At 35.3% G+C, this 26,300-nt stretch overlaps 1 protein-coding gene across 2 annotated transcripts; it reads right to left on the bottom strand.

Moving 5' to 3' along the window:
* Window positions 1–29: 29 nt before the first annotated feature.
* On the bottom strand, window positions 30–26,300 carry gkt (tyrosyl-DNA phosphodiesterase glaikit). 2 transcript variants are annotated; one of them, XM_090117816.1, is made up of 14 exons: window positions 26,172–26,300; window positions 25,501–25,599; window positions 25,102–25,252; window positions 24,514–24,731; window positions 23,448–23,627; window positions 22,223–22,325; window positions 21,275–21,397; window positions 20,319–20,414; window positions 19,579–19,749; window positions 16,915–17,083; window positions 15,495–15,597; window positions 1,350–1,449; window positions 746–956; window positions 30–182 (listed from the first exon to the last, which is right to left on the bottom strand). In XM_090117816.1, the coding sequence occupies exons 1-14, from the start codon at window positions 26,206–26,208 to the stop codon at window positions 60–62; spliced, it is 1,884 nt and encodes a 627-aa protein (XP_089973942.1). In that variant the 5' UTR covers window positions 26,209–26,300; the 3' UTR covers window positions 30–59. The 2 variants fall into 2 exon arrangements, with proteins under 2 accessions (XP_089973942.1, XP_089973943.1); XM_090117817.1 differs by lacking the exon at window positions 26,172–26,300 and adding an exon at window positions 26,077–26,102.

Here is a 26,300-nt window from a genome sequence, read left to right as displayed (position 1 = left end):
GTGAAGTAGAATTTAAATAAAACACATAATAACAAACATTATTTATTTATAAATTATAATCAATACAAATAATCAGATACCCAAGGCGACATATCACTTGTATATTTAATTGGTGGAATATCATACGGTATTATTAGCTTTTTCTTTGTATCTCCGGTAAGGGGGAAAAAATCTTCGTTGATCTGAAAAAAAAAGTATTTATTTAATATACTGAGAAGAGTTAATTGTTAATATTTTAATTTGTATTCTATTAAAAATATATCTTCTTCTTCTTCTTATATATAAAAATGAATCGCAAAATGTGTTGGTAAGCGCATAACTCGAGAACGGCTGAACCGATTTCGATAATTCTTTTTTTATTATATTCCTTGAAGTACGAGGATGGTTTTTATGTAGAGAAAACGTAAATATGTACCACGGGCGAAGCCGGGGCGGACCGCTAGTTAATAATAAAAATAACTACGTTTAAATTCAAATTTCATTAAAAAAACCCACTTCAAAAAAATAAAAAAGATTTGATATTATTAATTACCAGATACATGTTATTTAGATGTGCTATTTACTAAATAGATTTGATGTCGGTCACATTTTTTTAATGTGTCTGTGTGTGTGTATTTTTCTCTTTTTTTGTGGGTACATATGTGTTTTTTGGCCTGTTTGTACTTAAGCCCCTGTTTATCGTGTACCAAGCGGCTTTTTTGTATGTTTTGTGTGTGTGCGTGTCCGTCCGTCTGTATATACTCACCACAAACTTGGGCAGAAACAGCACGCCTGCCTCATAGCTCATCACCCGTAGTGCCCTATTGCCCTTATTTATCGTGCCCCAAGCGGCCTTGCTCACATTGCCCGAAGTAAGCAAATAAAAGGCCGCCATTTTGTTGTCGGGCGATATCCGTGTGTAGGATTTGATGTGCGGCATCGCTTTGTTGCGGTGTGAAGATGTTGCACGCCATTGGCTGAGGGCAATATTTTTTTACTAACTAATGGATCTGCGATACCCGAATTCTATAAAAAAAATTATGGGAGTCATACACTTTCCACACAAGTGGGGTAAGGGGCAGATGCATTATACACCTGTTTTACTGATCGATTTTCTTTAGGGACAAGTAGGTGATCAGCCTTCTGTGTCCTACCAGACCGAGACATATTTTTTTCCTCGTCTTCACCGGGAATCGAACCCAGGACCTAGGTGCTACGCTCACGCGTCAACCACTGTCCACTGTACCAAGGAGGCGGTCAGCGCCGTGCACCGTGACAAGACTGTATTGCCATGACGCGACCTTGAAATTTTACTCTTAACGCGCCTAAAGAAGTTTCACATCAAAAAAAAAAAACAAATATATACTCACTACAAAAACTGATTTAACCACATTTGTTTGGAATGGGCTTCACCCGCGTACGGCAAGCAACCGCCGCCGAGTAGACCATCGTGCGATTGTCGCACGTTCTCTGAAAGATAGAATATATACAGGGTTACTTGTAATACACCAGCAACCTCGCAGGACAAGATAGCTAACATCATAAGTAACAACATATTTTGTTCTACGACTTTTGATAACAAAAATAAATATTCATTTAATTTCCCGTTTGAATATTATAAACTCTACGCGCATCCCAAAAATTACGTAAACAAGAAGCGAACGAGAGGGGGAAGGGGGCGTCGCGTCGTCCTTTCGATAATGAATAGAACATAGACTTACAAATGTTAGGAGAGTACAATAAAAGCTTAAAAAATCATTTAAAATAATTTATTGCGTTATGCCAAAAGTTGTAGAACAATTGTTGTTACTTATGATGTTAGCTATCTTGTCCTGCGAGGTTGCTGGTGTTTTACAAGTAACCCTGTATATAGCGTGTCCCGTAAGTAGTGGACCAACAGGGTATGGGGGGGTAGAGACACTTATTATCTAACAAAAATACTAAAATTTATTGTCCTAGACCATACATTTTTTTTACACCAGCTTTGTTTAAACTTCAGTCCGTAAACTTTAAAACGTAAAATTTTTACCTATTTTTTGGTAATTTTTACCTAATTTTCTTGTTGTTAATTATACTTAAGTATCATTTTAATTAGAAAGATTTATGTATTAACTACTTTGAACCATAAAATAAAAAAACAGAAATGGTAAAAGTTCATATTTAGCTTATGTGGATGATATTTTTATCAAATTTTGTCTAGGGCAGTTAGTAAATTTTAGTATTTTTGTTAGATAATAAGTCTCTCTACTCCCCATAACCCGTTGGTCCACTAGTTACGGGACACCCTGTAGATAGATAGATAGACTACTAGATATATAGTAAGGAAAAAGCATTTATTTATTAAATAAACTAGATTTCGGGCCGCGGCTTTGCCCGCATCGTCAAAGAAAAACCCGCATAGTTCCCGTGGGATTTCCGGGGTAATAAGTAACCTTTGTCTTATTCTGGGTATTCAGGTACCTACATAACAAATTTAATTGTAATCTGTTCAGGGAAAAGCTAGTCTTTAAAATATTATTTAATAAAAATTATAAATAAGTATTAGAAATAACACGCGAGGCCGGGTTTGATATTAGTTTGAACGTAATAAGACTGTACTGCGATTCTACACAACTGCCTAATTGATGTAAACATTGTTGGCCAAATGACTTGGAACTCTGTAGAATCTTTAATATCAGTCCATAAAGCAAGCAAAGTTTTATGTGGAAGACACTTCAGTGAATCACAGTTTTGTGATAATGAAAGACAAAAACTGAGCAAATTTGCTGTCCCTGATTCAACAGAAATAGAAGAATGAAAGAGTTAATGTGTTTGAGGGTATTTATAAAAATAAATATGAATTACATAGAGATCCACCCTCATTTCGCTTTTAATCAGAGGTTTATCCAATACTGTTATTACAGAATGTTCCACAGTTAACAAAGCCAGGAAAATGTGCAAATGTGTAGAAATTACTTGATCTAAGTATCAGCAGTTCTTTTGCTCGATTGCTACAGAGCCAGCTGAAAAATTGTCCAAAAAAAACAAAAGGAAGACGATACACAGTTGAGCAAAAAATTATGGCTTTAGTGCATTATAAAAAATCACCGGCATGTTATAGACTCCTCAGAAGAATGTTTGCTTTGCCATGTCAAAGCACTGAATAAAATGCTGTCCCGAGTACCACTTAAACCAAGCATTAATGAACATATATTTGCTGGCCTTAAGAAAATGTCTGAAAAACAGATAGATGAAGAAAACATTGCTATTTTATCATTTGATGAAATGTCAATTCGGAAACATTTATACTATGACACGAGACAAGACCAAATATTCTTCATTCAAGACCACGGCAATCATGGCAGAACAAGTGAAATTGCCACAAAAGCTCTTGTATTTATGCTTTCTGGGATAAGAAAGAGGTGGAAACAGCCCATTGCATTTTACTTCTCGCATACGATAACGTAACGAATGACAGTTATGTTAAAAGAGGTAAAAAACAAATGGTTTTATTGAATCTTGTAAAATATTTACAGTTATTTAATAATTCTCTTTTGCGTTTTTCAGGTATTTACAGAATGCTTCAATTCAAGCATTGTGGTTGCTACTGTTTGGGACCTATCAACTGTGAACTTAAAAGTTTTAAAAACATTGGGATCCACACGAGAACCATATTTTGTTCACTGTGGTCGCGAAATTGTCGCTCTTTTGGATCCCCCGGATCTACTTAAATGCATAAATGCACAATAAATCTCCTAATAAAACACAATGTGGAATGTTCTACTTACTTACAGGGCAAAGGTATAAAAAATAGTGAGATTTTTTATTTAGTTATAAATAAAATAAAATTAGTAAACTGTTTAGTTAGTAAACTATGTATTCATTTATAACACATATTTGTTTATTCTTACATTTACATGATTATATAAATCTAAAACTGCCTCCATGGTGTATAGTTAGAGCCATCTGGGGTGCAAATTCTGGAGAGTATCACACATTCACATTGTGAAAAATCACTAGTCAGTGTTTCCCAGTTTTTGGTCTCTGCAGACAGAATCATCTGATTGTCCGAAAAGAAAAAGATTCCATGCTTCAGAGGGAACGTTTAGAAGTCTGTAAGGTGGTTTCCAAACTCTCACGTTAGGATTTGTGGGGTCGATCAGCCTTACAGTTCATACAATAAAAATCTTATTACTTAAATTGAAATTTTATTTTGCTCTTTACATTTAGAGCTTGGAGCACTGAAATGTTTATTATTTATTTTTATTGCAGTCATCTCTTATTATCCATAATATCTGCTTTGATTTTTTTTTATAACGTCATATATTTTTTGTTACAGGCATTGCAAAATGGGAGCATATAAAAACTTTCCATAACTTGGACAAAAATAATACAAATTTTATGTATCTCCGATTATCATGCTTCGCAATTTGAACCCGCCACGGCTGTGCAACGGTACGCGATTGGTCATTCGAAAATTAATGAAGAACGTCATCGAAGCTAGCATTTTAAATGGAAAGTTCCGAGGTGAAAACATATTACTACCACGGATTTAATGTGTATATTATTATTATTTTTTTAATGTAATTAATTTTTGTAGTGCATGCAGTGCTCATTTTTTATTAGTTGTACATCATGTCCTATATTTTTTGTGTACTTTTTATGTAAAACAATCGATGTACTGCTGCTAATGAGCCTTAATAAAAAAAAAAAAAAAAAAAAAAAAAGATTCTTATAATACCTACGGATGTGCCAATTCAATTAAAGCGTGTTCAGTTTCCAATTCGATTGGCATTTGCCATGACCATCAATAAATCCCAAGGCCAAACGATGTCGGTTTGTGGCTTAGATTTAATCACGCCATGTTTTTCACACGGACAATTATACGTGGCATGCTCTCGAGTGGGTAAACCATCAAGTTTGTTTGTGTTGCCGGGTCAGCTAGTTATTATATGGAATCCTTTCTCCTTCTATGTGGAGTAATAAACGATAAATAAACTGCGAGTGTGTGATTTTTTGTGCATCACTTACCTACTGTTAAAATCCATTATCACGCACCCCACATGGGGAGTAAAACATCCTCCATCTCAAAATGGATGGATTCAAACCTTAAATGGTATAGAAAGATTGAGGAAAAATTTTTCAAAAAATAGGTGTGAACAGCCTTCCCACACGTCGCTTAAACCAAGACGTTTTAGAAAACTTATTTGGCTGCATCAGGTACAACTGTGGTTACAACAACAAGCCAACAATAGAACAATTTGTGTCCGGCATCAAAACGGCGATAATTTCAAATTTGCGGCACACAGGGCAAAGAAAAAATTGTGACGATGACTCAGCTTCATTAGCTGAAAATTTTTCAAGTTTCATTAAATCACATTTGGCCGAAAATGTGAGTTTAATCATTGATACGGACAATATTGAACAGTTACTGGCTGATGTAGTCGAAGCAGTGGACTTGGTGACATCGGAAGGGCAAGCTTGTGCGTATGTGTGTGGGTTTATATTCAAAAAACTTCGAAATACTGCGCAGACTGCCAAAAATCATTTTTTATAGACAGTCCCACCGAAGAACCCATACACATATTCACATCCTTCAAAGAGTATAACGATAAAAACGCCTTATTTTATGTAAATAGAAATGTGATAACATGTGTTGAGACAATGGCGACCATTATAAATGATTATTTTATCTCCAATGCCTGGAAAGTGCATTTAAAAAAAATGATAATGACAATGCTTGACTGTGTTCATGTGAGTTTTTTAAATCAATAAACAACATATTAATAAAACTCACATCAAAAATAGCACATTTTATATGTATATGTATAAAAAGATTAATTGTTTTAAAAAACAGAGAAATTGATGAAGAAGAGCACAAAAAAGCATTGGAGAGGAAAATGAAGGTTTTAAAAAATAAATGATTTTATCCAAGACATTTTTTTATTAATAATCCTGAAAATGCATAATTTCTGTTTTCAAAAACGGGTTCTCATTCAGAATTCTATACAATTTATGAATTTGTCTTCATGCTTACTTGCTACCACCTGATTTTGTGATTCGTGTTCTGTGATTCGTACGAATTCGCCACGATTCAAAGGAAAGCGGTATTCGACAGCTAAGCATGTTCTGACAGGAAATAGTGCTATTCATCCACAAAAATATGAAATCAAAAGTTACGTGTAACAATACATTATTTCATACGACTTCATTTGGTTCCAAAGAGATTCGTAAGGGAAACTTTGTGCCCACAAAGTTCAAGCGCAAGTTTATCACTCGATCGGTAACTTCCAGCTGAAGGGGCACAACCAGAATTTTTGCAAATATATTTTGTTTCCCATGCAGATCAGGTATCCTTGCGCTCAAATTTAAATCCAAGCTTACAAATCGATCTTATCGACGTTCTTCAAACATATTTCACGATCATTATACGTATATTCAAAGTTTTAAATACAATTTGGAAAATAGACCACCGTATGACTTCAAACTTTCATGCTGATGTGAAACTTATAACGAGCATCGAGGTCGGTATAATGCACCAATAGTAGATAAAGTAGCTGTTCTTTTGATAGATGAAGACAATTCCCCGAGATATTGTGTTGACTGCGAGAGATGGTGGACTTCAACGAGTTTCTGAAATTAGATCTTATGACCCACTCCAGTATCCTTTACCGTTTCCCTTCGGTAATGACAGATACTCTATAAATATTCCACAGCAGAATACTGCTGCTAGATCTAAAACTGTATCATGTATGCAATTCTATGCATTTAGACTCATGGTGAGAATAAATGCATACATTATTTCAAAGGATTATTAAACCAATATTGTGTTGATATGGCGGCTAAACTGATATCTGAAAGGTTAGACTTCATCAAAAGAAAAAAAAAAGCATCGAGTACATTCATTTAAGAGATGCCGTGGTTAATGATACGAATATAAACGCTTCTAATGTTGGCCAGCATGCAACGACGTCATAACCTAATAGACACCGTATCTAAGACGTTCGTCTAGGTACGTTTATACAATACCTTTGACCGATGAGTACAAGTAAGTTGACCACGCGTTTTTTATAATCCATTGCATATTAGTGAAGCGAAAAAAAAAAGATCTAATTAGTTTATGTTCCAAAAAAATAATTCCTGAGGAATACCATGGTTGGTACTCTGCTCTACCAACTGCATCCTTTCAAAAAGATAAGTTACCTGAACCTTCAATTGAAGAAGAGTCAGAGGAAGATTGAACATTTTTAAAAGCCTAACAGGATAATTGTCTTGGATAGACTTAGATTATTTTTAATTTATACTTTTATTTGGTATAATAATGTAACAATTTAATTGATTGTGACCAATAAAATTGATTATTAATTGAAAATCGTTTCATTTCATCAAACTTATTTCATTTAGCACTTACCTTATTTTATAAATCTCTTTTGTATCAAGTTTAGAGTATCAGGTAAGTGACATACCCTAAATTTCTACAGGTAAAATAAGTTAAATGTATTACAAACTAGCGGTCCGCCCCGGCTTCGCCCGTGGTACATTTTTACGTTTTCTCTACATAAGAACCATCCTCGTACTTCAAGGAATATAATAAAAAAAGAATTATCGAAATCGGTTCAGCCGTTCTCGAGTTATGCGCTTACCAACACATTTTGCGATTCATTTTTATATATAAGATATCATTATTTTGGTCAATTTAATCTATAAACATATTTCCTGCAAAGTGATTGGTGTCAAATACAATACACTGTTATTGAAAACTAAAGTGAGCTTCTGTAACAAATAATTCAGAAAATACAACATGTTTCTTAAATACAGGTAAAACATGTTAAATGCTGCACCCTTTCTGTCTAAGTTAAATTTTAAAAGGTTTATAATCAAAACAAATACTTTGTAAGTGTAAATATTAAAAGAAGGGTAGTTAGTGCAACATTTTGCATTAAAATTTTTTGAAATAATGAGTGTTAAGTAGAACAAATTGAAACCTAAACTTTATAAAGCCATTTACTCGAAATGTCAAAAACTGCACTTATTATTTTTTACCAGTAAGCAGACGATATGAATATACATATTATCTTTCCTATTAATACCTGTCACCGGTTGATACAACTATCGGTTTTTACGACCCAATATGAGTAGTCCCTTCGATGTCGTTATAACAGATTTTGACTTTACAAAAGTCACACACGTAAAGCTGATATACCCCATTTGATTACAACAGTATTACGTATGGGAAAGATATTCATTTTCTAGAAGAAAACGTGGGCAAGATGTTGAAGGATATCCCGATGTAAAAAAAGACTCAACTGTCTACAACATTCATCCAACACAAACTGAATGTTTTTAAGCTATTGCATAGCTCCTATCGCGGGCCTTGAGCGCGGGGACCGTATCCAGAAATTCCGTAACGAAAAAACCTCACGCTCCCCACTCCGACGGGCACGGAGGTGTGGCTTGAAGGCATAGCATGCAATAGCTTTACCGCGGCAGTCCCCGAGTGCCACACGTATTTTTTTATTTAAGAATGTAACTGCAACATGTTCGCGGTCCAATGTAATTAGAACATCTAAGGATCGTGAATCGTGTTATTTGTCAAACTTATCAAGGCGCTTGCAAGGAATTTCGTTTATTGGAGGGAGACGAAAATTGGAAAAATACAATGTCATATGCTGTCATGTCCGAGCCAGCCACAAAATTAAGAGAATTATTTACCATCATCCTTATATTTTACCAACCATCTAATTCTAACCCTTTCGAGTTATGGAATACATTTCGTAATGCTTTATGTGAAGATATATCAAACGGAGTGGGAGTCGAGCATGCTTCGGCACGAACTGGGCCACGCTCGCACCGGGGAAGGTACCACACCCTCACAGAATATCGGCGCCATAGTGACAGTTTACTGTCGCGTTCCGTACGGTGAGTGAGGGGTCCGGAGGCCCACATCCCTTCCTATCCCCTACCCATCCTCTCCTCCCCTATCCTTAATCCCTCCCATCCTCGCCCCTTTCTCCATAATTCCTTCCAAATCCACTAATCCTGGTAGGCAACAACCATAACCCCTGTTATGGTTTATGGGCGACGCAACCTGCTTACCACCAGGCAGTGCGTCCGCTCGTTTGCCTTCCCATAACATAAAAAAAAAAAATAAAAAAATCAAACAGAATGCGTAATGAGAATCAGGATATGACATTGGCATATAATGATGATATATTCAATGATGGACTTATCATAATTGAAGATAAAATTCATGAGATTTGCGATAAATCACTAACCAGTTTTGGACTTCCTCTATCAAGAAGGGTTCATTCCCATATTCCCTCAAATAGGTGCCCCAATAATTTTACTTAGAAATCTTAAACCACCAAATTTATGTAACGTGACCCGACTTCAAATCAAATTTCTTCGCAATAACGTGATCGTTTCAATATTATTGACTGGTCCAGCAAAGAAAGAAAGAAAGAATAATTTATTTTGCCGATGACCAACAACAAATATATAAAAAAAAATACAAAAACAGAGAAAAGGACAAAAGTGTGGCAGGCCTAGGGCTCAGACGTTGTTTATACGACGTTTGACCCAACTACCCTCACTTTGCGAATAGTCGTCGACTTGCTGTGATTTGTTATCCACTTCCCTCGTGGTTTCTGTGCGTTACAGACGTGTATTTTATTTTATTCTTTCTCATTTTAAAATCAATTTTTAAAGTGAATTAATTATACTAAAATATTAGGCGCCCATAACCTTGAGGTGATGTTTTACTACTTAACATCAGTGCTTTCAACCTCACAAATCATCTCGTCCTGCTCTGACTAATAATAACTGTTAGTCACGCTACCAGGATCACACAGTTTCGAAGAGATTTAAGAACGCTCAGCCGAACTCATTCAACCACTGTGGAGACTGCGAAAGCTGCGAATTACGTTCGTCGCAACAAGTATTTCATCGTTCAAGTACCAGGAGAATATAAATGGACAAAAGTGATTTGCGTTAATGAGCAGGACATTCATCTGTGCGACGAAGATAAAAACTCGCGTGAGTAATCCATACAGCTATCACACAGTAGCTGCGCAAATTAGACCGTAATTAGACCGTATGCTGATTATTTTGTAGAAAAGGTTGAATATAGGAATCACCTGCTAAGGAATCTATGCAACAAAATGGAGAAGTTAACGAGAGATACGCACTACCCAATTCATTTCAGAAAACTTATTACAAAACAGCAATACGTAAATGCAGCAAGAAATACCATAACTCTTCAGAAGATTTAGATTTTTGCACCCAGAAACTTTTTGAGGACATCCAGGGTGTACATTTGCACGCATTTGGTGACCACACCAAATGTAAAAGTCATTTCTGTACAAATCCGCAAAATTGCGATAATGTGCCGCACGATTTTTTTTTAAGTTCCATATGGCAAAGGATATATTTTTTATTAATAATATTGCAGGCCATTCAAGAAGTCTCGATCATGATGTAGACAGTCATCATCCATCATCCATCCATTCAGCCCGGATAAGTCCACTGTTGGACGTAGGCCTCCCCCATACTGTGCCACAGTTGCCGATCTTTGGCTTTGCTTAACCATCTGCGCCCAGCTGTCTTAACTATATCATCCGACCATCTTGTGGGAGGGCGTCCAACAGTGCGCCGTCCGGTTCTTGGTCGCCATTCAAGGACCTGTATTCCCCAACGAGCATCGGTCCTGCGGGCTATGTGGCCTGCCCACTGCCATTTTAGTTTGGAGATTCTGAGAGCAATGTCAGTTACCTTCGTTCGTCTGCGAATTTCCGTATTGCGGATCTTGTCGCGCAGAGAAATTCCGAGCATTGCTCTCTCCATAGCTCGTTGGGTCACTCTTAATTTATTTATCAGGCCCTTTGTAAACGACCATGTCTCTGCGCCATATGTTATAACTGGCAACACACACTGGTTGTATACTTTTGTTTTTAGGCATTGCGGTATGTTTGATGAGAAGATCGTGCGTAGCTTCCCGTAAGCTGCCCATCCTAGTTGGATTCGGCGGTTTATCTCCTTCTCGAAATTGAATTTACCTAGCTGGATCGTTTGTCCCAGGTATATATATTCCTTGACAATTTCGAGTTCACAGCATCCCAGAGAGACAGGTTTAGCTTCGATGTGGGCATTGAACATAATCTTTGTTTTATCCATATTCATCTTTAGGCCTACCTGTTGGGATACTTTATGGAGGTCTTCTAGCATTTTCTTCAGGTCATCAAGAGATTCCGCCATGAGAACTATATCGTCTGCAAACCGAAGATGAGAGAGATATCGCCCATTGATGTTTATTCCTGATTCTTTCCAATCCAGAAGTTTGAAGATGTCTTCTAAGGTGGCAGTGAAGAGCTTGGGTGAGATCACGTCTCCTTGTCGTACGCCTTTCCGTATAGGAATTGATTTTGTGTTCTGGTCTTGGAGACGGACTGTCATATTGGCCTTGTTATATAATCCTCTCAGTACTTCGATATACCTACTATCTATTCTGCATCGTTGGAGAGCCTGAAGTACAGCCCAGGTTTCCACCGAATCAAACGCTTTCTCGTAGTCCACGAATGCTAGACAGAGCGGCAGATTATACTCTTCGTACTTCTGTATAATCTGCCGCAGCGTGTGGATATGATCCATGGTACTAAATGATTTGCGGAAACCGGCTTGCTCGGGAGGCTGGGAGTCATCCAATTTTCGTGTTATGCGATTTGTCAAAATTCTGGAAAAAAGCTTGTATATGTGGCTCAAAAGTGAGATAGGTCTATAATTTTTTAGGAGTGTCTTATCACTAATGTAGACAGTAATATTGTAGAAAGTTTTCATAGTGTGGTGGCCAAATTTGTGGGTGGGAAAAGAGTGAATTTCTCATCTCGCCGTGGTTATCAAACTCGGTGTACCGCATCTGCTGTAAACTTTAACACTAAGAGAAAACCTGTTTATATTCTATATAAAACAATTGTAGGGCAAAGTCCTACGGGTAAAATGTGTGCTTTGGATAACAAATATCACAAAAGGAGATGATCAATCAATCAATCACGATGATTGATTGATTGATTGATTGATTGAATAAATAAAGAATATTGAGAGCAGTGTACTAAGCCGGATGTGAGTGATACTGTTTTACAAGAAATGAAAAAGAATTTTTTGAACAACTTACAAAAAAGTGAAGAAGAAAGACGAAAAATTGAGAGGTCAACAGTTCTACAAAGCGAATCGAGTGAATGGTTAGAACTTCGCCGCACCTTGTTGACCGCTTCAAACTTTGGGAGGGTAATTTAAATGAGGGCTGACACTAGTTGCCACCAGTTAGTTGACACCAGTAGTAGTATAAACTGAACATTGATGTAGCGCCTGTTCGCTATGGGAAAGAAAATGAAAAAAAAAAGCATTGGATCAGCTCTGTGTTCAACAAGGAGTAGAAATCAGTCCATGTGGGCTGTTTATAGATCCTGAGATTCCGTATCTAGGAGCTACTCCGGTTGGGCTTATTGGAGAAGATATGACAGTTGAGATAAAATGTCCAATATCGGCGCACAAGATGGGTTTAGACTTGGCAATATCGACAAAAAATAATAATTTTTGGATTAAAGAAAAAACTGACGAATTTAAAATAAATCAACAACATAATTGGTATTACCAATTCCAAGGCCAATTACACGTAACGCGTCGAGCAAAATGTTTAAAACGTATATTAGGCAGAAACTACTTCTTCATAAATTGTAATATATTGACATTTCTATACTTCCTTAATCGTTGGTCACTTTTACTTCAACAACAGTGTATACAATAGGGGGCGGTTAAAAAAACAAATTCAAATGTAATGACAGAATCATCAAGGTCCTTAATTTGATTTAAAATAGGTTATTCATTCTTGTGTTATACCCCGTTTTCCAATTACAGCACTAGAGCGCATTATGCGGCATAATGCTTAACGTTGAATGTTTCAACTACAGCAACGCTTCGCACAATCGAGCACTCTTAAAAGTAATGCGCGTGAATTGATGCGTGCAATCGATGCCAACTGTGACAGAAAATTAACAAGTATTTTCCCCTTAAGGTTGGCATTGATCGAAATGTTTTGTTTATATATTATCTTTAGTAATATTATTAATTGTTGGAAAAAAATTTGAAGCTTTCGTTTCATTGTAGTTTTTTCGAAATAATCAAAGTTAATTCAAATTGTGTTAAAAAATAAATATAAGTATGGATGAAGGTACAAACATTGACTTTTTTTTTAATTTCACATTTAAAATGTGAATACAATTTCATTTTAGAATTCGAATCTACAAACAAATTTGTTTACAGGAATATATACTTTTGTAAACATTGCAATGGCTTGATCGAATCATTTAATGAAGCAGGCAATCAATGTTTTCGTGGAAAAGAATATATTTATCAAGACGAAGAAGACAACTCAATCTTATTTGTTCATAATTACGATAATTAAAATAAAGAAAACCATGAAAAGCAAGTGTTTAACAACGAAGAGTCTGAAGTTAATAATTATTTATTATCAGGTACAAATAGTTCTTATTGAAATAATATTTAATGTCTTACAATATATTATAGAATGGCTTTCATTAATATATTTACACATTAATGAGGTTATTGCTAAATGAATATTTTTTTTTCAACAGTCAACACTGAACTTAGCGCAACCTGCTGGTGCATTTGAAAACTAATTTACGTTCCAATTAAGCATCAGCATAATTCGGCATTGTGCGCCACTGAGTCGCATTATGCTCTGTAATTGGAAAATTACCATATATTGTTGTTTTTACAGTAAAATTGTCTTCTGGTAAAATTTGTATACTTTTATGCATTATGTAGGTACGTAAACTTTAGTCACACTCCGGACATTCCATACAAAATTATCGTTTTGACAGTCACACTGTAAAACTGCAAATGTGTGTGTTAACGCTTTATGGTTGGCACATTTGTGACTAGCGTAAAGAAATTCGCGTTTTTCTGATCAAATACATCCGTAAACAGCACAATATCTAACCATTTTCTACGAAAAACGACAATCACAAATCCAAAATAATAAAATTACTTTAGGTCAATTTGATTAATGTTGTCAATCTTCGTTGCGTATCGTCCTTGTAGAAAAATGTGGCTCATTTTTAGCCTGATCGTGCGGGGTGAGGTAAGTGTTTTATTTTGGCGGGAGGCGGAGAGTGTCCCTTCTGTAGCGTTTAGCTACTATTATGTATTTTGTGCTACAACGCTTCATAAGGAGAAACTTCTATCAAGTTATTATAAATTTAATAAATCGAAACGCCTAAATAAAGATAAATGTTTAAATACAGAACATATCAACATATCGGGTGCGCCTCATACTATATTTATTTCGGAATATCTATCCTCTAAATCACGAAAGGTTTTTTACATGGCTCGGCCAAGTGTTAAAAACAATAAGATTTTTAGCACTTCGACAGCGCACGGAAAGATTTACATAAAGAAGAATCAGAAGTCGACCCCAGTCCATATAAACGAAGAGGCGGATTCATTGTTGACAATATGATTTATTGTATTGTTACTTGCATGACCTAATCTTCTTACACTTTAGTCTGTGCTTTAGTTATAAATATTTTCTTTTCGTTCTATCTAACCTGTACAAGTTTCTTATAACATCCATTCAAGTATATATTATTATCTACTTGGAATGGTCGTGCGGGGTGAGGTAAGTATTTAATTTTGGCGGGAGGCGGAGAGTGTCCGTTCTGTAGCGTTTAGCTACTATTATGTATTCTGTGCTTCTATTAAGTCTATTTCAGGCACCAGTTTCTCACAACGTTATCCTCTACTATACTTTATGTAATATAATTAAGGGCCGATTTTTCAATGCTTGGATAAAACTTATTCGTCGAATAATGTATAAAACTACCATTTTAAAAACGTTTTCAAATTGTCCGTATTTGACAGTTTACGTGACATTTTAATATTATCGTGTAATACTTTTTGTAACCTTTTAATGTTGTGACAACCAAATAAAGATGATTTTATTTATATTTATTTATTTAACTGTCTACATCAATTAGGCAGTTGTGTAGAATCGCAGTACATTCTTATTACGTTCAAACTAATATTTAACTCGACCTCGCGTGTAATTTCTAAAAATATATACATACTAGCAGTCCACCCCGACTTCGCCCGTGGTACCTACATGTTTAAACAATCCTATCTCTGAAGTTGAATCGAACTGCACATGGTGTGCGAATTTTATTATAATCGGTTAAGTGGTTAAGTGCCGAATTTTCAATGCTTGGATAAAACTTATACGTCCAATAAAGTATTACACGATAATATTAAAATGTCACCTGTAAACTGTCAAATACGGGCAATTAGAATACGTTTTTAAAATGGTAGTTTTATACATTATTCGACGAATAACTTTTATCCAAGCATTGAAAAATCGGCTCTTAGGAGTCCATTGAGGACAAACATTGTGACACGAGATTTATATATATTAAGATTATGCTAATTTAGAATACATTGTAATAACTAACAAATGAATAAAAACATACCCAAAGAAGGATAGATCAGTTTCAATTGTGGTGGCGTTGACAAAGTTTGCGCCTGATCCTTGATTTTTGTGAAGTGATGCAAGAAATCGCCTGTCAGCCATAACTGAAATTAAAATCCTTATGATTAATAAGTTTTTTAATACAAATAATAATTATACATTATCACTTTCTGAACGTCAACTTAAATCAATACTAATATTATAAAGCTGAAGAGTTTGTTTGTTTGAACGCGCTAATCTCAGGAACTAGTGGTCCGATTTGAAAAATTCTTTCAGTGTTAGATTGCCCATTTATCGAGGAAGGCTATAGGCTATATATCATAACGCCAAGACCAACAGGAGCGGAGCTATGCGGGTAAAACCGCGGGGCACAGCTAGTATGTATACAATCTGACTAAGTTGCACTGCGATATCGACTGAATCTTTGTCAATAATTTTCGTATGCAGTATTGCTGTCAAAACTGTCTGTGGCTCGGTATATCGATGTCAATGCGAGCCTAAGGCGCGGGTCAAACACGCGCGGCTTGGCGCGGGCGTGCCATAAGCGCACCTCTTGAATCTGTTTTGCACCACGTGCTTCTTATACATTTTGTATGAAAGAATGTTGGACAGGCGTCGAGACGGCACGCCACGGTTGTGCCAAGGTTGCGCCGCCCCAAAATTATTTCATACAAAATGCCAATAGCGCACCCGATGCAGCCGGCGTGCGCGGCGCGCCGCTTGTATATGTCCCGCGCCTAAGGCATCTCATCAAAAAAATAACTATAATATAAATCTCTATATATATCTTAATATATATAAATCTCGTGTCACAATGTTTGTCCTTAATGGACTCCTAAACCACCACTTAACCGATTATAATAAAATTCGCACACCATGTGCAGTTCGATCCAACTTCAGAGATAGGATAGTTTAAACATGTAGGTACCACGGGCGAAGCCGGGGCGGACCGCTAGTTTTTATATATAGAGATTTATATTATAGTTATTTCTTATTCCTCCCTTGATCACGGCATCACGCGCGTACGGCTGGACCGATTTCGATAATTCTTTTTTCATAATATTCCTTGAAGTACGAGGATGGTTCTTATGAAGAGAAAACGTAAACATGTACCACGGGCGAAGCCGGGGCGGAACGCTAGTAAAAATATATTTATTGACAAAAATCATCAAGTACAATGCACTGACTATTGACCTAGTTCGGTTTAGTTTAAAAAAAAAGACGGGTTGCACTGGGGGAGTGCCGGGAGAAGTGAAAACTTGATTATTAACGTTGAGCATGTTTGATATTTTGGAATGGTATCCGTCTTACGCTTTTTCGATCAGGTCACGTGTCCTGACGCGAGTTTAAGACTTTATACCCATTACAGAAAAAGTGCTCAACGCCGCTAAAGAAGTTTTCACTTCAAAAAAATTATCTACCTTAGGCTCCTTCCCATAGCTGCCCAAGCTGCTAGCTTGCGCGATCAGCGGCCAGTCCTTGTTCTCAGCGCGCTGTACACAGCAATGCTGTCTCAGCAGCGACCCGACCCGTGTGAGAGCCCAGTCCGTGTCGAAGTGCGAGCCCGGCGCTGAGGCAACTAGGAACACGCTGAGAAACACGAAAAATTAGCAAAAAAGCCGAAAAAAATGATTAAAATCTGCTTAGAAACGCTCTAAAGTAGAAAAAAAACACTTAAAATACAAAAGATCTGTAATAACAATCTTCTAGCCCATGAAACAACGCTAAAAATTACGACTAAAGTTAGTCAAGTCAATAAAGACAGTTCTCAGCGCGCTGTACACAGCATTGCTGTCTCTAAATTATAAAAAGAGACTAGCTTATCGCCCGCGGCTTCGCCCGCTTTGTCTAAAACCTAATAAATAGACATCGGATTATATGCAAAACTCGCTAATTACGGCGTTAGTGCATATTTTAGCCTTTTTCCCCAATAGTGCATATTTCGTAAAGTAACGGGAGTTTTGATTGGTCGACTAACCTTTATTAGCCAATCAGAACGCTCAGCGAGTAAACAAACCCTATTTTGGCATGGTAAAATGGCGAAAAATTACAAAATGGGCTCCATTTTAAGTAAATTTTGAGCTATTCAAAATAGGGCTAGATTACCCTAAAACTTAAAACATGGGTTGAATTCCAAAAAAGGGCTAGATTTAGCCCGGAAAGGTCTAAGGTGGCAAAACTGGGCTCGCGGGTGACAAACGTCACAAATTTGCGCTCGAAAATTAGGTAAAAATGCCTAATTGTATATTGACACAAAAACTATACTAAATTTCATGAAAATTTCACTGTATTTGTACAATCTTTGATTTAAATATATAAAATAATAAAGGTTTTTTGATTTTGTATTGTGCATATTTTAGGCATATCAGTCGTTTTTAGTGCATATTTCGGCCTTTTTTAGTGCATATTTGCATGCATATTTTGGCATTTTGTTAGTGCATATAATCCGATGTCTACTAATAAATTATATACTAAAACCTTCCTCTTGAATCACTTTATCTATAAAAAAAAACGCATCAAAATCCGTTGCGTAGTTTTAAAGATTTAAGCATACATAGGAACATAGGGACAGAGAAAGCGACTTTGTTTTATACTATGTAGTGATGCTAGATACAATATTAAAACAATAAATATATATAAACAGTTTATATAATAATATATAAACAGAAAGAAGTTTGAAATTGTTTGTGACTGACAAGCTATCCCAAGCTAATAGTCTGGTTCACATGTACTTTTTTAATAGCATCTATACGAAAATTACGACCAAGCTATCAATCGATTCGTATTTTTACCTAGAAAGTTAAAGGAAAAGTTCGAAAAGGCGCCGATAAAAATTACCAAATTTATAAAGGGAACTATATTTTCTATCACCAAAATTTATATTTGTCATCAAGTTGTATCACCTAATAAATAGATCTATCACCACGAAATATTTTCGTTCTCAGATAAACAAAAATTGTTCCCAGGTATGAATTATCAAATTAATGTTAATATATTTGTAAAATAAGAGATCGATAACCAATAAAATTATATTGCATTACATGAATATAAACTTCGTTCTTATAATAACAGTTTTGTTACTTAAATAATAGCTCTGTGCTCAGAATAACACAGTAGATCTGTCACCAAATAAATCGATTATCGATCCCTGACTGCGACTCCTTTTTATTTGATATTTTGTCACCAATACAGTAGTAACATTTTATTTCGTTCAGATATTAAATTAATAGTATTCGTTACCAATTTAATACATCAATTTATAATTTTAATGAAAAAATGAACAAAGGGGCGGAGACAAATTGGCGCGCTTTAAAAATTGATTATTTTAACTTTAATTAAGTGTTTTATCTACTATTCTGCTAGCCATAAGCCAGCTATTTTAAACCAGCGCTGATTGTTCAGTGGTAATTATTTTAAACAATAAATATTGATTATTTTGACTTTAATTGTTTTATTTACTACTATGCTAAAAATTTTATTTAAATATAATTTATACTACCAGTGGAAATTTAGAACCTTGGGAGTCTAGTTAAGTAGCAGAATCTTTTGGTTGAAACGATGATGACAACCCTAATTTATTATTTGAACTTTCTAGTAACATAATATGATTTATTGGTGATCTCTTAAAATTAGTTTGCTTAAATACTTATTAGGACACACCTATTATAATACATACAAAAACATTTATTTGGTACTAGACCTTATATCTCAGGATTTTAGGTGATTTATTGTGGAACTGATTTTGCATTGTTTGGTGACTACATTTTGGTGACAGATCTACTATTTTGAGGACAAACCCTATTATTTAAGAAACACAAAACTAATTAAATTGGTGATAGCTTAAATGATACCCATTTATAAACAATTAAGTGAAAAAAATGGGGCTTTAGTTTTTTTTTAATATCTCGGGAAAATTTTCAAAATTTGGAAATTTGAAAAAAGATTTGAAAAGATCCAGATGTGAACCAGACTATAACTTAAGTAGGTATATAATATTAAGTAAAGTGTAAAAGCACAAATGCAAAAGTTTTTCAAAAAGAGAATTTTGATTGTACTGAAAAAATACATAAAAAAAAAATACTCACTTAATATGCGAGAAATCGCATCTTTTTACCCTATCCATATAATACGTCAATTGGGGTAAATGATAGTGCCCCAAGTACCGAATAAGGGACCGTTTGAACATTGTGGGGGACTCCCCGTCGTGGGGCATAGCCTCCGGGGGCAGTTGGGGGCAGCGGGGGCTGAACCAGAGCCTGGAAAAAACAGGATTTTATTAGTCTCACCAAAAAGAGCGTGAGTACCGAGCACACGTGTCAGAAGTGAAACTTCTTTCGCAAGATTCAAAGATACCAAAATCGTCGCCTGGCGTGCGGTATCTCCATGGCGTGACGGTTTTGCGATGACGTGACCTTGAAATTTTACTCTCAACGCGCCTAAGGAAGTTTCACTTCAAAAATTATTACAAATTAAAACTACAGTTAGCTAAATAATTGCAACTGTCAAATAATAGCAGATAAAAAATTGAAATAAAATAATTTTTCTTTTAAGTTACATCAAAAATCAAATTCGGTTCAGTAGTTTTGGAGTCCATCGCTGACAAACAACGTGACACGTACTTTTTATCTCTTATATATAAAAATGAATGGCAAAATGTGTTGGTAAGCGCATAACTCGAGAACGGCTGAACCGATTTCGATAATTCTTTTTTTATTATATTCCTTGAAGTACGAGGATGGTTTTTATGTAGAGAAAACGTAAATATGTACCACGGGCGAAGCCGGGGCGGACCGCTAGTATATTATAAAGATATGAAAAATCTCACCCCTGTGTTCTGTTCTCCCAATCGTCGATGTACAAATTTGCCGTCGAAATAACGACCCGTGTGGAACCGTCTTCATAGCATAGGACCATCATTTTCCTAGAAATATAAAAAATATATATATTTTATATCCATACTAATATTATAAATGCGAAAGTAACTCTGTCTGTCTGTCTGTTACTCAATCACGCCTTAACTACTGAACCCAATTGGCATGAAATTTGGTATAGAGATATTTTGATACCCGAGAAAGGACATAGGATAGGTTTTATCCCGGAAATCCTACGGGAACGGGTTTTTAGTACATAATTATAAATGTAAAATAATGTCTGCATTTGATTAATTTTTTACTCTTACTTGTGAAATTTATAGAAAAAGAACATGCCTTTTTTATTTATAAACACACAGAAAAAAAATATTCTTTGTATTATTTTTACACGGTGAGAAAATTAGGTTAAAATATATGCCTTGTTTTAAAAGTCGGTTATGAATAAAAATCTAGCATTCTACTAGTTTTTGTGCCCGGCTTCGCTCGCGTTACAATTGAAACAAATAATTTTTATTATAATCGGTCCAGCCGTTTAGGAGACACAAACACATGCACAGAAGAAATATTTGTATCATAACTAGCGGTCCGCCCCGGCTTCGCCCGTGGTACATATTTACGTTTTCTCTATGTAAAAACCATCCTCGTACTTCAAGGAATATAATAAAAAAAAATTATCGAAATCGGTTCAGCCGTTCTCGAGTTATGCGCTTACCAACACATTTTGCGATTCATTTTTATATATAAGAGAAGAAGAAGATAATTAATCGCCAAACTCGAAAACGGCTGAACCGTTTTTTATAATATTCTTTGAAGTATGAGGATAGTTCTTATGGAGAGAAAACGGGATGTACCACGGGCGAAGCCGGGGCGAACCGCTAGTATTTAAATAAAGATTAAATCCAATACTTACGTATGGTGCTTAGCGAACGGCGTTGCCATGGTAACGAGATGGGTTTCCACATGTGGTTTCTTTTGGCTCAAAGTTTTCATGTCTGGACTATCATCTCCATATAGTATTGTTAACTTTTTGGCGCTGAAAATAAATAAATACAAATAATTTATCTCTTAATTAAAATGATAAATAATGAAGATATATGAAGCTAATCTGTTAGTAAAAACAAGTGCTAAATAACAAATAAAAATATACTAGCTTAGAGTCAGCACGCACGAGCAACTTTGTCTCCGCAACTATTTTGTCTCCGCAACTATTTTGTCTCTCCACCCATGGGCTAGTATGAAAGTGCGCGCACGTAGCGACGCAACTCCCCATACAATTGATGGGAGAGACAAAATAGTTGCGGAGACAAAGTTGCTCGTGCGCGCTAGCTCTTAGTGTTAAGTCCGCCTTTTATACTCGACAAAAGACGGGCTCAACACTAAGATCAATTGCCTCCAGGCAACCTTAATATTTTACTATTTTTCTAAAACCAGATGAAAAGCAAATAATACATTTAAAATTAGCAAAAAGTAGCGAGCTTAAGATAGAGAAATTTAAAAAAAATAAAATAAAATTAATTTAGTTAAATTAAGTAGTTTTTAAGTTAAGTAAGAAGTTTATTAAAAACACAATTAAAAAAAACTTGTATTATACACTATCTTCTTTTCTTTCTTCTATTATACACAACTAGCGGTCCGCCCCGGCTTCGCCCGTGGTACATATTTACGTTTTCTCTACATAAGAACCATCCTCGTACTTCAAGGAATATAATAAAAAAAGAATTATCGAAATCGGTCCACCCGTTCACACGTGATGCCGTGACAACGCGAAACGGGTTTCATTTTTATAAATATAGATAATAAAACTTTTATTCATTATTGATATTACAGATATAATAAATATCTATAAATACCTTTTTACCTGTAGCCTGCGAAATAGTACTGAGCGAGTAACCAACTGGGGTCCACCATGAAATTGATTTGGAGCGAGCATTTTAGTTCACCGAGGCTGGAATCTAGGATTTCTGTAACAAATAATAGCAGTATTTATATACAAGCTAAATGTTCCTAATCCATATGAAATCTTTCTTATATATAAAAATGAATCGCAAAATGTGTTGGTAAGCGCATAACTCGAGAACGGCTGAACCGATTTCGATAATTCTTTTTTTATTATATTCCTTGAAGTACGAGGATGGTTCTTATGTAGAGAAAACGTAAACATGTACCACGGGCGAAGCCGGGGCGGACCGCTAGTATTAGAATAAAAGTAACCTAAGTAACTCCTTATTACATCAGCTATCAGTCTATCAAAGTCCCGTCAAAATCGGTCCAGCCCTTCCAGAGATTGATTTTATATGTCTACCTTCAACAATAAAATAATAATCGACTCAAGATAATAATTAACACAACTAAACACAACCAAAACGACCGTTACGTCCGAGAGCCAAACACAAAGTGTGTCAAATCCACTGTTCAACTCATTTTTATAACCACCCACTCGGTTCGGGTTGCCAGTTGAGAAATAATTTATAACAATATTTTTTTTTTTATGTACATATGTGTAAATGCAATCTGTTCATAGAACATTCAGCACTTGGTTATGAATGTATTGATAACATATAATAAACTAGCGGTCCGCCCCGGCTTCGCCCGTGGTACCTACATGTTTACGTTTTTTTTTTCATAAGAACCATCCTCGTACTTCAAGCAATAGATTCCACAGTGCACGCGATGACAGAATTTTTATTAATGAATTTTTTAAACCTTGGGTTACATTATTGCATTTTTGGAAAGGATCTCTAATTTTTTTGAAAATGCAATATAGCCTATGATGCTCAGTGAAGATGCAGCATGCATTCTAATGGTGAAAGAATTTTTGAAATCGGTCCAGTAGTTTATGCGTGAAAACCATACATACATACATATACATAATTACAAACCTTTCCTCTTTATAATCTTAATATAATATATAAATCTCGTGTCCCAATGTTTGTCCTCAATGGACTCCTAAACCACTTAACCGATTATAATAAAATTCGCACACCATGTGCAGTTCGATCCAACTTGAGAGATACGATAGTTTAAACATGTAGGTACCACGGGCGAAGCCGGGGCGGACCGCTAGTATTACTATAGATATGTACCTTGAAAAGTAATAGAATACGGTTGCGAATGAGTTTCCTTAGCATCGGTGATAGTTGTATAAAATATATGATACGGTGCGCTGGCTTCATGTTTTGCCGCCATTTTCCCTTTTTGCGGTATCACCTTGAAATAATCTTGATATTTACGTGTCGGCGGTATTATCGGACGGTAGTCTGAATCTGGAAAAAACAATTAGTTCATAGACAAAGCACTGTTGAATATTTTGAAGTGAAACTTCTTTAGACACGTTGACAGTAAAATTTCAAGGTCGCGTCATGTCAATACCGTTACGTCATGGAACAAGGCGGCGTTTGTGGTATCTTGGAATCCACAGAACGCATCTGTATGGAATTTGGTACAAAGACAGATTTGATGTTATGTTTACATGGTTTACGTTACAACTACTGGTTTGTAATAATTTGAAATTAATAAATAATGAAAGGTTTCTATACAGACTAAACTCTCAATTGACCTTTAAGGCCCTTCTCCCATTACGATACGCACAGGCGATTCAAGTATCCTGCAAATCTCGGAGACCAGTCACCGCGGAGTATCTCACATACATTTGTATGTAGGCTCGCACACTACGCTACCGGTATCCTAAACGTCCGCGACTAGTATCGCACGACTCACCGTGTTCTCGTGCAGCTACAAATACTCTACAATTTATGTTTCTTTCAATATATGGATGAATCCAGTACTTCCTACTGTTACGTCGTCACTGGAATCGCTCGACATAACGTCCGTCCACAAAAACGAGGCATAATAATGATGAATTTAGTCATTTTTCAGTCGCTTAATATGCGAGCATCGAGTAGCGAGCAAATATCTAACTAGTATTCTACTCGAGTATCGTATTCTAGAAGTATCGTAATGGGAGAAGGGCCTTAATGTCCAAATAGAACACAAACATTCAATCAAACAGCTAGGCAAATTATTTGAATCCCATGTTTTAACTACTTGCCTAGGCAAGTAATTCAAATTTAAATGGTGTTTCAACTTTGAGAAAAGGAATCAAAATTAAAAAAAAAAAGTTTTGTACTTGTTAATTAAATACATATTTACCTCTCACTTTATTCTCTTGTATTGGTGATTTATCTCTTTTATAATCTGTATTCGGTTTCTTCACTACTTCCTTACTTATCTGTGTTTCATTGATTTTACATTCATTTTTAATCTTTTCTTTATTTTGACTATCATTTTTAATCTGTGGTACATTTTGAGTATCATTTTTAGTCTGTGAATTACTTTCTTCTTTCTTTGTACTACTTGATTGTTCTGATCTGAAATCATTAAAAAAAACATGATTTTATTCAGAAATTTTAATTACTTATATTTTTTAGGTCAATATGTCATATGTTCTTCAATGAAAATAGTGTTAAAAAAATGGGCCAACATATTATTCAATAAATAGTTCAATAAAGTTCATATCTATTGGTACTAATATGATATTATTAAAGCTAAAGAGTTTGTTTGAATGCGCTAATCTCAGAAACTGCTGGTCCTATTTGAAAATTCTGTGTCAGATAGCCCATTTATCGAGGAAGGCTATAGGCTATATATCATCACGCTAAGACCAACAGGAGCAGAGCAATGCAGGTAAAACCGCAGGGCAAAGCTAGTTATTATATAAATTAAACGTATCAAACTTACTCTGCATTATTTCCATTATTTTTCTTAGCAACATATAAATTCTTGTCAATAATAATATTCAACTGATCTACGATCATACTCTTTTGTAGCACCAATTTTTGAGGAATATCATAATCTCCATTACCGTTGTAATTATCTAATATTTCTTCCACTGAAATAAAGATTTTTGCTCATGAAATATATCTATACTAATATAAAGCTGAAGAGTTTGTTTGTTTGAATGCGCTAATCTCAGGAACTAATGGTCTAATTTGAAAAATTTTTTAGGTGTTAGATAGCCCATTTATTGAGGAAGGCTATAGGTGACATAATATTATCATCATGCTTAGACTAACAGGAGTAGATCAATGCGGGTAAAACCACAGAACACAGCTAGTATGTGATAATGTATGTACTTACAATGTGGATGACTAAGCTCTCTAAAATGTGCTGGATTTAATCTATAACACTTTTCGCCATATGTACATTCTCTTTTCATCCTTTTTGAACTTTGAGGATCTGTAAATTTAGTTAAGGAGGGTTGTATATCAAATGACACTAATATCACTACATAGTATAAAACAAAGTCGCTATCTGTCCCTATGTATGCTTAAATCTTTCAAACTACGCAACGGATTTTGATGCGGTTTTTTTTAAATAGATAGAGTGATTCAAGAGGAAGGTTTTAGTATATAATTTATTATGTTTTGGACAAAGCGGGCGAAGTCGCGGGCGGAAAGCTAGTAAATATATTACATAGTTTTAAGCTAATAAAGACTCATATTGTATGTCATAGTTACATTATTAAAGATTTCTATTAAATCATTGCTAGAATAAAGCATGAGTTGTATTCAAGTCGATGTCCGGCATTTATTTAGGACAAAAAAATAGTTCTGAAAAAATATCTAAAAATGCAACAGATAAATTTTATGTACTAAGTTTTTAAAACCTTTAACTTTCGTAGTAAGTTTCAAGACTTTAAATGATGAATAATACCTAACTTAGCTACAATAATTCAACTTGTAACTCCGTTTTCTTTAAAAGTTATGAACAAAACTTGATAAACAAATATGTTTACGAATAAAACGTACCATTCACAGTGCACATGCGCTTGTTTGACGGATTCATAATTAATACTATACATATAATAATTCAAAATAAATTTTTTTCATCAGTAAACGGCATAGGAAATCCACAGAATGTGATTTATTTTGTATTTT

This window comes from Colias eurytheme, chromosome 29 (assembly GCF_061535395.1).
Source record: "Colias eurytheme isolate Ceu_HAF_F1 chromosome 29, ilColEury1 Martin Lab GWU primary, whole genome shotgun sequence".
NCBI lineage: Eukaryota > Metazoa > Arthropoda > Insecta > Lepidoptera > Pieridae > Colias > Colias eurytheme.
This window is presented reverse-complemented; position numbering and strand designations above follow the sequence as displayed.

What these genes read in the sequence shown, in the direction of transcription:
- gkt (XM_090117816.1), bottom strand. Translation starts at nt 26,208, where the DNA reads ATGAATCCGTCAAACAAGCGCATGTGCACTGTGAATG. An exon ending in ACAAGAGAATAAAGTGAGAG is followed by an intron (nt 23,628 to 24,513) that starts GTAAATATGTAT and finishes TGTTTTTTCCAG; the next exon opens with ATTCAGACTACCGTCCGATA. An exon ending in TGTTTCTGCCCAAGTTTGTG is followed by an intron (nt 183 to 745) that starts GTGAGTATATAC and finishes TTTTTTTTTCAG; the next exon opens with ATCAACGAAGATTTTTTCCC.